This window comes from Danio rerio, chromosome 20, assembly GCF_049306965.1.
Source record: "Danio rerio strain Tuebingen ecotype United States chromosome 20, GRCz12tu, whole genome shotgun sequence".
In the NCBI taxonomy this organism is placed as follows: Eukaryota; Metazoa; Chordata; class Actinopteri; order Cypriniformes; family Danionidae; genus Danio; species Danio rerio.
The window spans coordinates 21,867,296-21,883,299 of NC_133195.1; the positions used below are offsets into that span (position 1 = coordinate 21,867,296).

The 16,004-nt window shown below is 34.5% G+C and overlaps 1 protein-coding gene across 4 annotated transcripts in view; it reads right to left on the reverse strand.

The window, feature by feature from the left end:
• Window positions 1–14,379, reverse strand: part of si:ch211-278j3.3 — a 48,728-nt gene extending 34,349 nt beyond the window's left edge. For all 4 annotated transcript variants that reach the window (XR_012396400.1, XR_012396399.1, XM_005160481.6 and 1 more), the window contains exons 1-2: window positions 14,337–14,379; window positions 7,352–7,720 (exon numbers count right to left, since the gene is read on the reverse strand). Coding sequence is in view for 2 of the 4 variants with exons in the window: in XM_005160481.6 (XP_005160538.1) it covers window positions 7,352–7,510 (159 nt within the window). In the remaining 2 variants the exon portion in view is untranslated. The remainder of the gene's footprint in view (window positions 1–7,351; window positions 7,721–14,336) is intronic.
• Window positions 14,380–16,004: the final 1,625 nt, after the last annotated feature.

A 16,004-nucleotide genomic window follows, 5' to 3' on the forward strand; every position in this document is an offset into this window, starting at 1 on the left:
GGCAAAAAGGGAAACTGAAGTTGTGCATCTAATTTTCTACCCTATAAAAACTATTTCTTTAATGATTATGTATTCTTATAAATTAATGTTATGGAACTTTGACAGATTTGATGTTGACAATTTAGCTCTGCAGTTTAACAGATTTATACTGGCATTTATAGTAGTTTAAAATAATTTACTAGAAATATGTATTTATAATATAGTTATAAGTCTGTAAAACAGAAAAAATAGTCAAACTGGAAGCTCTTTACATTATTTGACATGATCTTTTACTGTACATGGTCTTTACATGTTTTTTGTAATTTAAATGATTAACTTCGGCAATATTTTGTTTCAAATTTTAAAAAATGTCAATAAAATTAATTTTGTTGATCTACTTAAAGTTTCACGAAACCCTCAAGTACTTTTTTTGAGATTTTAACAGATTTGTGTGTGTTGAGCATCAGTTAAGACCAGGCGTGTCCAAACTACGGCCCGCGGGCCATCTGCGGCCCGCAATCAGTTTTGTGGCGGCCCGCGAGGCTTTTTATAAATATCAATAGAATCTGGGCCGCTATACAAAAATGAACATAATTCAATAAATAACCACCGGGTGTCGCTATTACATGCATTCAATTAAGCAGCAGTTCTTGTTATGATCGATCTATCTATCTATCTATCTATCTATCTATCTATCTATCTATCTATCTATCTATCTATCTATCTATCTATCTATCTATCTATCTATCTATCTATCTATCTATCTATCTATCTATCTATCTATCTATCTATCTATCTATCTATCTATCTATCTATCTATCTATCTATCTATCTATCTATCTATCTATCTATCTATCTATCTATCTATCTATCTATCTATCTATCCACAGTTGAAGTCTGAATTATTAGCCCCTCTTTGATTTATTTCTTCTTTTTTAAATATTTCCCAAATGATGTTTAACAGAGCAAGGACATTTTTACCGTATGTCTGATAATATTTTTTCTTTTGGAGAAAGACTTTTGTTTTATTTCGGCTTGAATAAAAAGCGGTTTTAATTTTTTTATGAACCATTTTAAGGTCAAAATTATTAGCCCTTTTAGTCTTCAGAACAAACCATTGTTATAAAATAACTTGCCTAAATACCTTAACTTAACTAGTTAACTTGATTAACCTAGTTAAGCCTTTAAATGTCACTTTAAGCTGTATTGAAGTGTCTTAAAAATATCTAGTCAAATATTATTTACTGTCATCATGGCAAAGATAAAATAAATCAGTTATTAGAAATAAGTTACTAAAACTAATATGTTTAGAAATGTGTGGAAAAAAATCTTCTCTCCGTTAAACAGAAATTGGGGAAAAAATAAACGGGGGCTAATAATTTAGGGGGGCTAACAATTCTGACTTCAACTGTATTTATATATATATATATATATATATATATATATATATATATATATATATATATATATATATATATATATATATATATACATACACGTGTCTGTGTGATGTATGTAAAATTTGGCCCGCAACAACATTTGTTTTTTTGCATCTGGCCCTCGGCCCAAAAAGTTTGGACACCCCTGGTTAAGACAATGTTAGCACCTGTTAGCTTTAATTGTGGGAAAAACTGGATAATTTTGAGCTTTTTTTAGCTAATTTCAGCTTCCGGGTTTAAAATGATTTTTGGGGCGGGATCAAAATCGGTGATGTAGCGCAAAACTGCAAGTGCAAAGATGACACGTCGGTTTCACATGATTATTCATAGCGGAGTGTTCTTATACTATGAGAAGAGCCTGCAACTTAATTATTCATGACTGCACGTGTTTTCCGAAGGCAAGACAGACCTACCAGTGCCAAGCTGTGAGACACGGAACCACGGCACACAGTATTTAGCTGTTCATGAAGGGTCGTATTTGTTTGTTTCCATGATCCACTGGGTTTGTTGCATGTTTTTCCCCACGATGTTGTCAGGGCCAACAAAGCAAAGCTGTGTGTGTGCTGCAAGCATTTTTGTCGGGAGAGCAGTACAAGAATTGGAGAATGGCGGACGTCGTCTTTTATAAGGAGTTCGTTCACATTTAGACACATCGCCGTGCTTCTTTGTTTGCCTAAATCCTCTAGATTACCAACAGGGCCAATGGTTAAAATAGACAGGGCAAGAGACCTGCTGCACTGAGTCTGCATTCAGACCCGGGAATTGAGGGAGAAGTCCTCATTTATAGTGTTTATATGAACACGATTATCTTTATAATGATTTAAATTGTGGTTCTGTGTACATGAAATTAGGAATAACAAATGTAGCCGGGCATTAAATTACTGTTTATTTCTTTGCATTTTTAACTTTGTAAACTATAAAATCATGCGTCTCCTCACGGTTTGTCTCATTTTGTGAGATAACTGACAACAGTTGTTTGCTCCACTTCTTCTCCCCTGCTGGCCACACCCACTCCTGCCCTTTGCTTGCGGAGCTCCACGCCCATTATGATGCATCTTTTAAAAAAAATTCTGAGGTAGACCTAAACCGAAAGTGGGGGGTGTCATGGCCCTTTAACAACGAAGTTTGACAAAACAGGTCGATCAAGGTTCCAAAATGCAATTCAAAAGCAAGTTTTAACAACAACAACAACAACAACAACAACGACAAAACCTGAAAGACAAAATACAGGAAATTACTAGATCTCACATATTTTTACAGTATTGTGGATTTGAATGTGGTGTTGCCTCAACTAAAGTGGTTAATTTGGCAGTGGGTACATTTTTTTCACTGCATGATTAAGAAAAATGAAAATAACTAGTTGAAAATGTTTCATTTTGTGTTAAAGAAAAGGCTGTTCATATCAGTCAAAATCAGTAACCATCACCATAAATGATAAATCCTTTCCTTTTTCCCCCTCTGAACTGAAAGCTGTAGAAATCAGGCAGTTACGTAAGACTGTTATGTATTAAAGCTTGTACAGTGTTCAAGATAATTCTGAAAGAGCTATTCAGTACTGTAATGTCAATGTGATATGGGATTAAATCAAACCGAGTCTTTATTTACACAGTCATTCTTCCATAGTCTGTAGTCCCAACACAGCAAGCAGTTGTGTGTTTAAAAGACATGTAATAGTCCACAAATAGCCATCAAATAAACAGGAATGAATGACTACATGTGTGAAGTCTGTCTAATCTCTTTATCTGTCTATAAACTAGTCAAATTTTAAACTATTGATAAATCTCTGTTAGATTTTCACTGACAGCCCAAATTTAGCTTTGTTTTAGTCAAGCGTTCTATGTTTAGATGTCTATTACATGTCTATTAAACATGACACTGTAGTGAAATACACACAACAGAAAACAAACAAACCAACAAAACACATAAAATAATGTCAGGCAAGAATAATGAATAAAAAGTCAATTCTATGTAAGCACTTAATTCAAGTATGTAGTAAACCTTAAACCTGGGATTACTAGTTATATATTCATAGATGGGGCGGCGCAGGTAGTGCTGTCGCCTCTAAGCAAGAAGGTCGCTGATTCGAGCTCTGGCTGGGTCAGTTGGCATTTCTGTGTGGAGTTTGCATGTTCTTCCCACATTTGCATGGGTTTCCTCTGGGTGCTCCAGTTCCCCCCACAAGTCCAAAGACATGTGGTACAGGTGAGTTGGGTGAGCTAAAAAATTCAAAAAAAAAAGTAAAAAAATGTGTGTAAATGAGAGTGAATGGATGTGTAGCGGCTGGAAGGGCATCCGCTGTGTAAAAGACATGCTGGATAAGTTGGCGGTTCTTCCTCTGTGGTGGCACCAGATGAATAAAGAGACTAAGCCGAAAAGGAAATGAATGAATGAATATTAATTGATTATTTGACAAAAATAAAAGCAATAAAATTAAATAAAGTCTACTAAATTTCTTATACTGGTCTTCCCATCAGGCACTAGGGCATTTAGCATATTTTCACTGTTGTTTTTACATTGTTTTATTTTCTTGTTAGGTGTAGTAACTTCTACGGTGGGCAGTATGATGGTACAGTATATATCGTTACCGGAAATGAAAGCGTCTTTCTCAGCCTTACGCGTACTGCATGTGAGTTGGCCACACCCCCTTATTTTTTATTCCGTGTTTACAGCGAAATGTCAATAGGTGGGCGTGGTCAACTCACATGCAGAACGCGTGAGGCTGAAAAAAGACGCTTTATGGTAAACTGGCAGTGCTGTCATTCATTCATTTACCTTAGGTTTAGTCCCTTATTTATCAGGGCTCACCACAGCTGAACGAACCGCCAACTATTTAGGCATTTTTTTACGCAGCGGATGCACTTCCAGCCACATTCCATTACTGAGAAACACCCATACACACTCTCGCATTCACACACGCACTGATACACTACGGACAATTTAGCTTATTTAATTCACCTACAATGCATGTCTTTAGACTGTGGCGGAAACCTGAGCACCCAAAGAAATCCTACACGAACACTGGGAGAACATGCTAATTCCACACAGAAATGCCAACTGTCCAGCTGGGACTCGAACCAGCGGCCTTCTTGCTGTGAGGCAACAGTACTACCCACTGAGCCACCGTTCTCAGTTGCTTTATATTTTCAACAAGAAGTGATAACTTACTTTCAAAATTTATAGATGAAATATAACTGTAACGTCGGGGTGTGACACTGACAACAGGAGGTAAGATCCAATATGCAGGTTTATTCAGCGTCAGGCAAGCAGTGGTCATACAGGTGCAAACAGAAATATATAGAGAGTCCAGAATCGTAGTCAGATAAACAGACAAAAGGTCGTAAGGCAGGCGGCTAAACAGGAGAACAAGGAAAACAAGGCTAAGGTCTAACACGGAGAAACAAGACATGGGAAATGGGTTGTAATGTCACAAAATAAGAACAAGACTCGGCAAACTGGAAGGGTGAATGAGTGGTTTATGTATGGTGTGTTATCAGTCTCTGACAGGGTTCAGCTGGTGAGTGCAATCAAGTTAGATGAATGAGCATAGGTGTCTGGGAGCAGTGCATGTATGAAAATGTAGTACTGAGAAATGCGGAAGTGTGGTCTAAGTGTTCGTGTGAGAACCAGCGATCTCTGGAAAGCAATTGCTGGTTGTGTGACAATAACAAGTTTATACTTAGTATCTTTTGAGAAAAAAAAGAAGATATTTCCCTAAAGTGTTTACATAGTTATATTTTTTCATATTTACGTTTTCTTTTCCTGTTACTTGTTTGGGATTTACACTCAAAAAATTATGTTTGCTGTTTTTTCTAACTACTTATTTAAGATGAGCTAAACAACAAAATTTCCACGCTCATTCTGAAAACGTACACCCTATGTACATTTCTAGAGAGTGTCAAAGTGCGTCACAGGAGCTACATTTTTTTGCTGTTGTTTGTTTTCCTGAATCCACACGCTTTTTGAGATCTTAGATTTCTCTCGCATGTGCCATTCATGCCTGCTCTTCTGGCAGAAAATCCACCAGAGGCCGCTGTCTACTGACTGACTAAAAAAACCAACCCACCCACCTCATTAAAGCACTGTCCGACCCACCCACCAACTTCCCTAAATACAACCGACAGTTTTGAAAAACAATGCAGAAAAAAAAGCCCTCGCCTGATTTTTACCATGTTTTCAGATTTTACCACATCCTCACCCTATTATTTACTTGTTTACTTAAATTTCTGGCTTCTGTTTTTGTCTTACGCGCTTTCTGAAACCATTCCTCACCACATTCGAAGACCATCATGGTCAACTCCTCTCAGTGTTTGCATCTATACGTACTACATAATTCACAATCTCCAGAAATGTACATAGGGCTACGTTTTCAAAATGAGCCTGTGTTATGTTGTTCTGAGGGGACAACTTAATTGTTTTATGTTCAATCTACTTAAATTAGTAAAAAAAAAAAAAACAGTAAATTCACTTAATTCCTTCATGTTGTCCCAACACTAATTGGTTGTGTGGAACCCAAAAGTTTTTACAGTGTCTAAGCTTATTTAGTGGTCCCTTGCCATAACGCGGTTTACCTTTTGCAGTCTAGCATTTTCGCTGATTTTTTTATTGCAATTTGACATGCTTTTTTTTTTTTTTTTTACAGCACATTGTGTTCTGTCCATTCATTGGATTTCCGTCTGCAAGGTGTCAGCGACGCATCAGCAAGCCTCGTTGATGCGTTATTCAGTAGTTTACACATAAAGACTGGCGAGCGCCGTGCACCTGCAGTTTTCTTCCCGATCACAGCGCGATCTGTCGGCGAGCTCGTTAACTTCCAAATCGGGCTCAAATCAGGCTTAAAATCCTGTAGTGTGAACTAGGCTTTACTCTAAATATTTGACTCAAAATAACGTTGAGTTATGTGCACTGACTGTTTCCAAATTAATATATGACTGATCAATCATTACTCATATGAATAATTATTTTTCTTATATCATTTATTATATTTCCAATTTTTGCATGAAAAATTATTTTGGCTCAAAAGTCAGAAAAGTGAGTTAGACTATCAATATTGAGATTAGGCATGAGACGGTAATCGTTTTCAAGGCATACCGTGGTTTGGAAAAGTAAGTTTTAAAACCACCAACATTTTCTGCTATACCGTTCCTAAGGTATGTGTAGGATTTTTTATTTATGTTTTTAGTTTTTCAGGACAACAGTATCTCCACACTGCCAAAAATAAGGGTACGAGAGCTGTCACTAGGGTGGTACCTTTTCAAAAGGTACACATTTATAATTAAAGGGTCCTTGTTAATACCTCAAGTGTACCTAAAAAGTATAAATATGTACCTCTTGAAATTTTTTAAGTACTAATATACACTTTTGAGGAACTAATATTGACCCTTTAAGAGCTAATGTGTTCCTTTTGAAAAAGTACCACCTCAGTGACAGCTCTCGTACCTTTATTTCTGAGAATGCAGCAGAAAAGATATCCAAAAATGTGTCCTGCAGATTTTAGCTTCAACCCTAATCAAACACACCTGAACAAGCTAATCAAGGTCTTACTAGGTATACTTGAAACCCCCAGGCCAGTTGGAGCTAAACCCTGCAGGGCACCGGACCTCCAGGAACGAGATTGGTGACCCCTGATTTAGCCTGACATGTATACTGCTCCAAAATATTATAAATATTTCTCAAAATAAAATATATTGAGTTCAAAGGGAATTAAGTTTTAGTTTTTTACTCAACATAATTTAGGGCAGTAATCACAATACCGTCAAACCGTGAAATTTTTATCCAAGGTTATCATACCACCAGAATCTTATACCGGCCTATGCCTAATTGAGATGATCAATTTTGTCCCAGGTGAAATGAATCAGCGCAGCAACAGCCTACAGAGCTTTAAACCGAAACATAAGTTCAGTTTACAGATGCACAGAGAATAAATGCCATCTTACTTGCTCCACATGCTCATGTTCACTGGGCGTGAGAGTAATGGCCACTTCCTCCTTGTTCAGAGTCCCGGTGGGCTTCTCGATCCTAGGGTCAGATTTAGGCTTTCGGCTGAAGAAGCTGAGGAAACTGAGGGCCTGCGACTGCTGCTTGGGTCTCTTCATTGTACAGAGCTGGACAGTCCAGCCAAAACCAGCATGAGCGGATCGAGCCCCTTTTGTCTGCGTGTCTCTGTTTGTTGCTTATGGTCTGAACACTGGCAAAGAGACCATTGTGAGGAGGAAGGAAAATCGTCCACAGCAGCGTTGCCTGATCGAGGTCATCATTGTTTTCTTCTCAGTTCAGTTTTCCAAACACACCACAAATGTTCATCCCTGGAAAAAGGCAAAGCCATGCACAAACAACATCAGAGGATTGTGAAGTGAAGTTGATGCATATTCAAAAAGGTCTTTTGAGGTAAATATTTAGTTTGAATAATTTTTCAATTAGATTGACCACAGTTATATTGTTGCAGTCCTGTGTTAAATATTATAAACATAAACAACCCATTAACTGTCACCGTCCCGCCACAGATGCTTAGGTTTACATCACTTTTTTTGTGATTAAATCTGAATCTAATCATGACCAATTATAGATCGTTGAAAAGGTCTAAGACTTCTGAATACATATTTTATCACTGTTCGTTGTTTTTCTTTTGTTACATTCAGTGAGTAATAGACTAAAACACATTTACTGTCACCCTACACCTTATGGGACCTATTTGAAATAGGTCTATATATCATTTAAAAGATTAATATGTCTCTGTTTTAGTACTTTTGATACCGAGCAACAGTTATTTATTAATTTAAACAAGGAAACACATCAGAATTGTAAAGCATTACTTTGCTACAGCAATCCCCATTTTTATATGTTTTAAGAGCTAAGTTCAAATCATAAACCACCAAACTGCCCATACTACTTTAGAATTGTATGTTGACTTTACAAATATTGTCAGAACTATGAAAAAATACAGGTAATTTTCCTCAAAACATTGGAGAAACTGAAATGTGATCTCGTGGTAATGTTTGGTACTGCTGCCAAACAAATCTTACTGAAAGCTCATTTTATTGAGATCTCGACTTTAAATTTGAAATATAATTTAAGATATTTAGCTTTGAATTTCTTTCACTTTTAGGCACTTTTACTTTATGTATTATAATAACTTATATATTTATTATTTTCATAGACATGAAATCACTTACATTTTGTTTTATTTACCTTTTTGGACATTTTTCACTTCAGCTACAATTTGTCTTCTTGAAAATGAGGTCAAGCTTAAATCTGTGCACCAAAGTGTTGAAGATTGGTAATCATTAAAGTTGAACAAAAAGTGGGGCGACAGTTATTAATGGTTCAAATAATTTTTAATGTTTAAGAAAAAGAAATCAATGTAATATGCTGATTTACTGCTCAAAAAAACATTTACTACTATAATTAATGCATGAACAACATGAACTACAGCAAAAATTAAAAATATGTAGATCAGAGAAAAGGTATAGCATTACTGATGTTAAATAAGTTCTGCTTTTCTGCAACAATTTGTCTTTACTTTTTTGTCTTGGCTTTTTTATCAACGTTGTGTCTTTCTGAATAAAAATATATGTATTTATTTGTAATTTCCAACATATATTATTTATATATTACATAATTTGTAAATATATATTACAAATTTAAAAAATTGGTTCATTCCCTCATGATGTGTCGTACCCCTTGACATTTTACAACCTAAATCAGAAATTAAAAACAAGTGGATCATAAAAGAAGTGTATTCAAGTCAATGTATGCAAGAATTGCAATTAAAATAATTTATAAAATAAAAAACAGCCTCATATCATTGACCTAGTGAAGACTTTATAAAACCTTTAACGTTAAAGACCATCTTAAATCTTGTCTCTCAACTTCAAGCCAGACGTGTTTCATGTAAACTGTATCCACTAGGCATGGGCCTTATGACAAAAATCTCATATCGCAACATAAGTCATCTCATATCCTTATACTGATATAGAACTTTTCTGTAAATACAATCAATTAATAGTACATTTTCTTCGGGAGAAATTCTTATTTGTTTTATTTCGGCTAGAATAAAAGTAGTTTTAATTTTTATTACCCATTTTAAGGTCAAAATTATTAGCCCCTTTAAGCTATATATTACAAAACAAACCATTGTTATACAATAACGTGCCTAATTACCCTAACCTGCCTAGTTAACCTAATTAACCTAGTTAAGCCTTTAAATGTCACTTTAAGCTGTATAGAAGTGTCTTGAAAAATGTCTAGTAAAATATTATTTACTGTCATCATGGCAAAGATAAAATAAATCAGTTATTAGAAATAAGTTATTAAAATTGTTATGTTTATAAATGTGTTGAAAAAAATCTCTGCTAAACAGAAATTGAGAAAAAAAATAAACAGGGGGGCTAAAGAACTATTTATTATTTAGAACATCGACGCAGTAGCCTAGTGGTTAGTGCACTGACACATGGTGCAGTAACACTTCAGGGCGTCCCAAGTTCGAATCCCGGCTCGAGGGTATTTCCCATCCTTACCCCCCTCTCTCTCTCCCACTTTGCTTCCTGTCTGAAATACTGTCCAATCCAAGGGCAAAAATAAATCTTTAAAAACTGAATGTAGAAATAAATAAATAAATATTAAATAAATATAAAACATTTATGTAAAAAAACTAATGATTTCAGCTCCAACAAATAAAATTAATTGCTAAATAAAATGCAAAATGTAAACATTATACTTTCGAGATAGCAAATGCTGTTATTCATAATTCTGTCTGGAACCACACAATGCTTTGTAATATTACACTTGTATAAATTATGTAAAAGCCTTACTGCTTAAACAATGCATTTTGCGACACCTTGAAATAAACTATAGAGCATAATATGAAATGATAGACCAATATTTTGTCCATATGGTATATATCATCATATTATACAGTATCCACCCACATGCTGTGATACCTGCACACTTTCACTGTCAGACGCTTATTAAAGGCTATGAGTGAAGCAGCTCGAGGAATGAGAGATCTTGATATACGATCATGTGAAATGAATCTCCTAACTCGACCACATGCTGTTACACTCGTATCAACAGTCAGTGCAGTAGGAGATGCCAGACACATGTCTTTCGCCTTATGGAGGGGTTCAGAGGATGTGATGTGGGGGATGGGAGATGGGGGGGTTATCTTTAATTTTTAATGCTATATTTCTTTTGTGGAGAGGCAGATATGAAGATGGACACTGATGCACACTGAAGACAGCACATTAGTTAACACTCAAGAAAAGCATTTAAAACGGAACAGACATAGTTTCAAAATATTATCACTGATATTACTAAGTAATTCATTTATATTTCATTTTAGTCCTGGCAAATGCCCTTTTCGCTTTTTCTCAAATATGATCAGTTAAATCAAATTATGATTATCGTGAGTCATTTGAAAAATGTCATCATAATTCTTAGTTTCTTGTCAGCACAAATCAAGATAATATCAACTCATGCGCATGATTTATATCTATAATATTTAATTGAAACGAAATTAACTTAAACACTTAAATCACTAAAATCAAAACCAAAATATTAAAACTAAATTGAAATAAAATAAACTACTAAAAATGACAAAAGCACATAACAAAATGACTAAAATGAACACATGAATAAAATCAACTAAAATGTATGCAAACTGAACATGTAAAAATATCTTAATGATATTTCAACATAACACACACACACACACACACACACACACACACACACACATAAAACACATACATACATACATACATACATATACCGGTTAAAAGTTTGGGGTCAGTATGATTTTAAATGTTTTGTAATTTATTTAATTAAAAATTACAGCACAAACTGTAAAATTCCCTCTCCACACCACCTACACTCGCAAGCCGACCAATCACAGAGCTTGTTCTATGCGTCGTTACATTTTTGAGAGGTCAGCGTCGGTGTCAGTAATGGCGAGAGGGGTATGCGAACGCATGAAGGCTGCGCCAAACCATATGCTGTGCTCAACGCAGAAGTGTAAACAGAGCGGTGTCACGTGACTCCCCACGCGGTAGGGAAAGCGATTGGAAAAAAATTTACTAGTAAAAAAATCGATTATAGGTTCTGAATGTCGATTTTTGATTAATTGCCCAGCCCTATTTTAAATTAGATTATATATTACTTTAGTTTATATAGCCATTAGATACACGGTGGAATGATCATTGCAGAAAATCTATTCTTTTTCTGGTATAGGGTCTTAAAAATAACAACTTTTTTTGCACTTAACCCTTTTCAAAGCAATCTCAAGCACAGTGTGATTCTGTTCAATGCATAACGAAACCAATAGTCAGAAAAGAAAATCAAGAACTACTAGATCAATATTCTGATCTGAAAAAAGCTAGATCAGCCCCTCTGGCAGCATTACATAATTAACTTGAGGGTTTTGCTTTTGACTGATCCATCATTCAAGAGAGCAGAAACCAATGAACAGGACAGACTTATAATATCAAGGCCATTCAACACAGTGACAGGCCGGGTCTTAAAACACAATGGACTGAGCATGAAGCGTGAAGGAAGGGTTATATCTGGCATCCAAGGCTTTTTTTATACATATCATGATGCATTAAAAATTATTATAGCATGCATTTAGACATTCTGCTTTAAAATGACTTCTAATAGCCAGGCAATGTGGCTGATTATACTATAATAATACTCATAATGCTATGCTACCCTATTATATACATGTAAAATAACACTTCTATCATGCATATTTGCAGTACCAGTGGGCCTCGATGAGGAGACAAAGCTCAAATGTGTTTTGTAGCTTCTCTGGCCATAAAGCGAAATCCTGTGGCTGAGATCTTTGGATTGGCTTTGGACTGTTTTCTTTCTCTCGGTTCCCTGGACTATTCCTGGACATGCACTCAACAACTTTCTTGTTTAACCACATTAAAGGGATAGTTCATCCAAAAAATTAAAAATTGATGTTGTTTATTCATCTTAGTTTTTTTTTTTTACCTGAAATATGGTCATTTGTGATTTATTTCACAAATGTGATTTAAACCAAACAGATTCAGGCTAAAAAATATAGCTACTGATGAGACTGATGATCCATACATGACAGTCTGGTGACAAAGCTTTAAGTTACAAAATGACATTTTTTTCACAATTTTTTTTATTATTAAAACAGAGAGGAAGGATGAGTGTGTTTTATTGTTCATTTGAACATTTATTTTTATAAGAGCTCAATGTATAGCCAGGAGCAGGGTGTGAATTACAGGGGGGGATGACCCCCCAGATTATGGCTTGACCACCCCTAAAGGACGTCAAAACAAGATGTATGGAGGGATCAGCCCTTTAATAGTGAGAAATGGTTTTATAATTTAAATAATAATGTAAATGATTAAAATAGCAGATAATATAAATATGCATTTAACCACCCCTTTAATGGCTAATACCACTGTAAATCCATAATGCAGGAAAAAATCCTTCAACAGTCTGAAACTGGCAGATCTAGAGCACCGATAGACATTGTAAGTGTTCACAAGACACTTTTAGGTAAATTGGTGTTGGTATCAACATATAGTCTAAAATACAGTAAAAATAGATGCCCGGTTTGTATAGTTTGACCTACAGTAACCTCTGAAAAAAGTAATCAGACGATATTGTAGGTGACTAAGAGTAGACACTAAATATCCCTCAAAACCCTGACACTTAAATACATTATATTAATAGTTTAGATAAAAAAATACGTAAATGACTGAAGCTTGTATTACACAAACTACAGTAACATTACAGAAAAAGTTGCCCCCTGATTGTCAATGTATAATTCGCACACTGGCCAGGAGTCAGTAAAGGGATAGTTTACCCCAAAAATGAACATTTACTCACTGCTTACTCACCCTTATGTGGTTTTAAACCATTAAGAGTTTCTCTTTTTTCTGTTAAACATAAAATAAGAGATTTTGAAGAAAACTGAAAGCTTCCATAATAGGAAAAACAAATCCTTTGGGAGTCGGTGGTTACAGGTTTCTAGCTTTCTTCAAAATATCTTCTTTTGTGTTTAGCAGAACAAAGAAACTCAAAAAGATCTGGAATAAATTAAAGGTGAGTAAATAATTACAAAATGTACATTTTGGGGTGAACTATCCCTTTAATTTTAAGTTTTACTTGTATTTATTTCATTTGTTTGGCTCTCAAAGTGCTGTTAGCCATTGTCTTGCATTTTAAGACTCCAAAATGGCCACAGTTTCAGTTACAAATCTACTTTATTGTTCTACTGAAGAAGAAAAAAGTCCCCTAAATCCCAGATGTCCTGATGGTGAGTAAAACAAGAGCAATTCTCGTGTTTGGGTGAACTATCCCTTTAAGCAAAGTTAAGCAACAACTTGCCAAACCAAAAATATCAAAACACCAACGCAACGCTGTGTTAACAGTTAAATCAGGCTCCTATGAAGAGGGAAGGACCTCATTAAAACACTGAATAATTACTCTCACCAGGAAAGCTTCGTGGCAATGCCGTTCAGGACGTTATTTGAGGACACACCTCCATATTTGGGCCAAGAGCGCATCGGTGTTACGACACTTACACCAACTGTTACTTTAATAATACAGTAAAATATTTACATTACATGCACTCACGTACAGAAACACATGCACTACGGAAAGCTTCTCGAATATTGTATAACATGTCTATTAGGCCGCTTTAAATGTAATACTTCAAAATTCGTGGTCTACGAACAGAATTGGTCATAATTAATCAGAAGGTCTGACCAGGGCATCACAGCACTGCAGGGAGTGGCAAGGTTATTATGTGTTACCGTTCACTCCTGCTAAATAATACACTTTCTTGCTTCAATGCAGCGCGTGGTGTTGAGAAACAGGCATATAAAATCATCTTGTGGCCAAAACATTTCGCAGAATAATTAAATGAAATCAGGCTCTTACCTCCGCTCAGTGCGTTATCAGCTCAGCTCCATCATTTGGCTCCGCCCACCGAGCGGCTGAGGACGCGCAGTCTCCCGCGGCTCCGCCCACTGCTGTAAAACGTCGTTTGTATGCGTGACTTTGAGCGGTGTTCTGGAGCCGGTGGTCCGAGAATCGCCGCATGACGTTGGCGAGGATCCCCCCAGAACCCCGAGGTTTCCTCCTTTGCGCACCGCTGTTTGAGAGGTTGTGCCGGGAGAGCCGAGCCCCTTCTACTGCGGCGAACTGAATCGATGGATGACGTGCAGTCACACTAGTTCATTCAGTAACATCAGGCCATCTGCTAATGAAACCGGAGCTGACAGCGGTCTCTGCCTCTGAACACGACTACTGCAAGACCTGTAAAATGTAACTTCGTTTTGAAGAATTTTGAAGAATTATTACATATATAAGCGAACTATTAAACACAATAAACTTTATTTAATACGTATAACCCCGCAAGGTAACAATACTGGTGTTTTCATGAATGAAAAAATTGCACATTTTTGTTTTATCAAATAAATTATTTAAATTACAAAATTTTTATTTATTTTTAATTGGGGAGATATGTGATCAGTAGTTTGCAGATCAATGGCAAATGTTTTTATGGCTATGCTTAGTGCTTAAAATATATATATATATATATATATATATATATATATATATATATATATATATATATATATATATATATATATATATAAATATATATATATATATATATATATATATATATATATATATATATATATATATATATATATTGTTGTGTCTGTTCAGTGATTCAGCAGATATATCTATTTATTAATAAGATTTTGAGAACCAACATTACTGTTTTTAAACAATCGTATATTATTACATGATGCAATATCGTACATAATGTAATATATGCAATGTACATGTGCAAGTAAACAGTATAACTGTAATTTGAGAATAATTACCTAAAAAATATTTTTACAACTGTAATTATAATGTAATACTGTAATAAGTATTGCTGTAATACATAACATATGTGTATTATTATTACTATTATATTACTTTGCAGTAATTAACGACAGATAAAAAAATAAAATAAAATTAAGGTCTACATATGATATATTAGCATATTGTTTTAATACGACTGGAATATTTTAGAAAGAAAACAAGCTATATAATATAATATAATATAATATAATATAATATAATATAATATAATATAATATAATATAATATAATATAATATTCACAAATCTAACAAAAGGTTTGTTTTTATTTTTTGGTACTAAAAAGAGAACTATACTACTACTACTACTACTACTACTACTAATAATAATAATAATAATATTTAATAATAAAACAAGACAATTTTTCTACGATTTTTCCTCTAAATATAAGCAACAACCCAAAGAAAACGTACGAAAACAGAATGAACTTATATTATTATTATATCATTATTTATATAATAAATATATAATTATTAATTCAGTATTGCTATAACACATTAACAACTAAAAAATTATAAACTCTAAAGTCTACATATAATATATTAACATATGTTTTACTTTAATTGTTTTACTACGACTGGAATATTTTAGAAAGAAAACTGGCTATATAATATAATATAATATAATATAATATAATATAATATAATATAATATAATATAATATAAT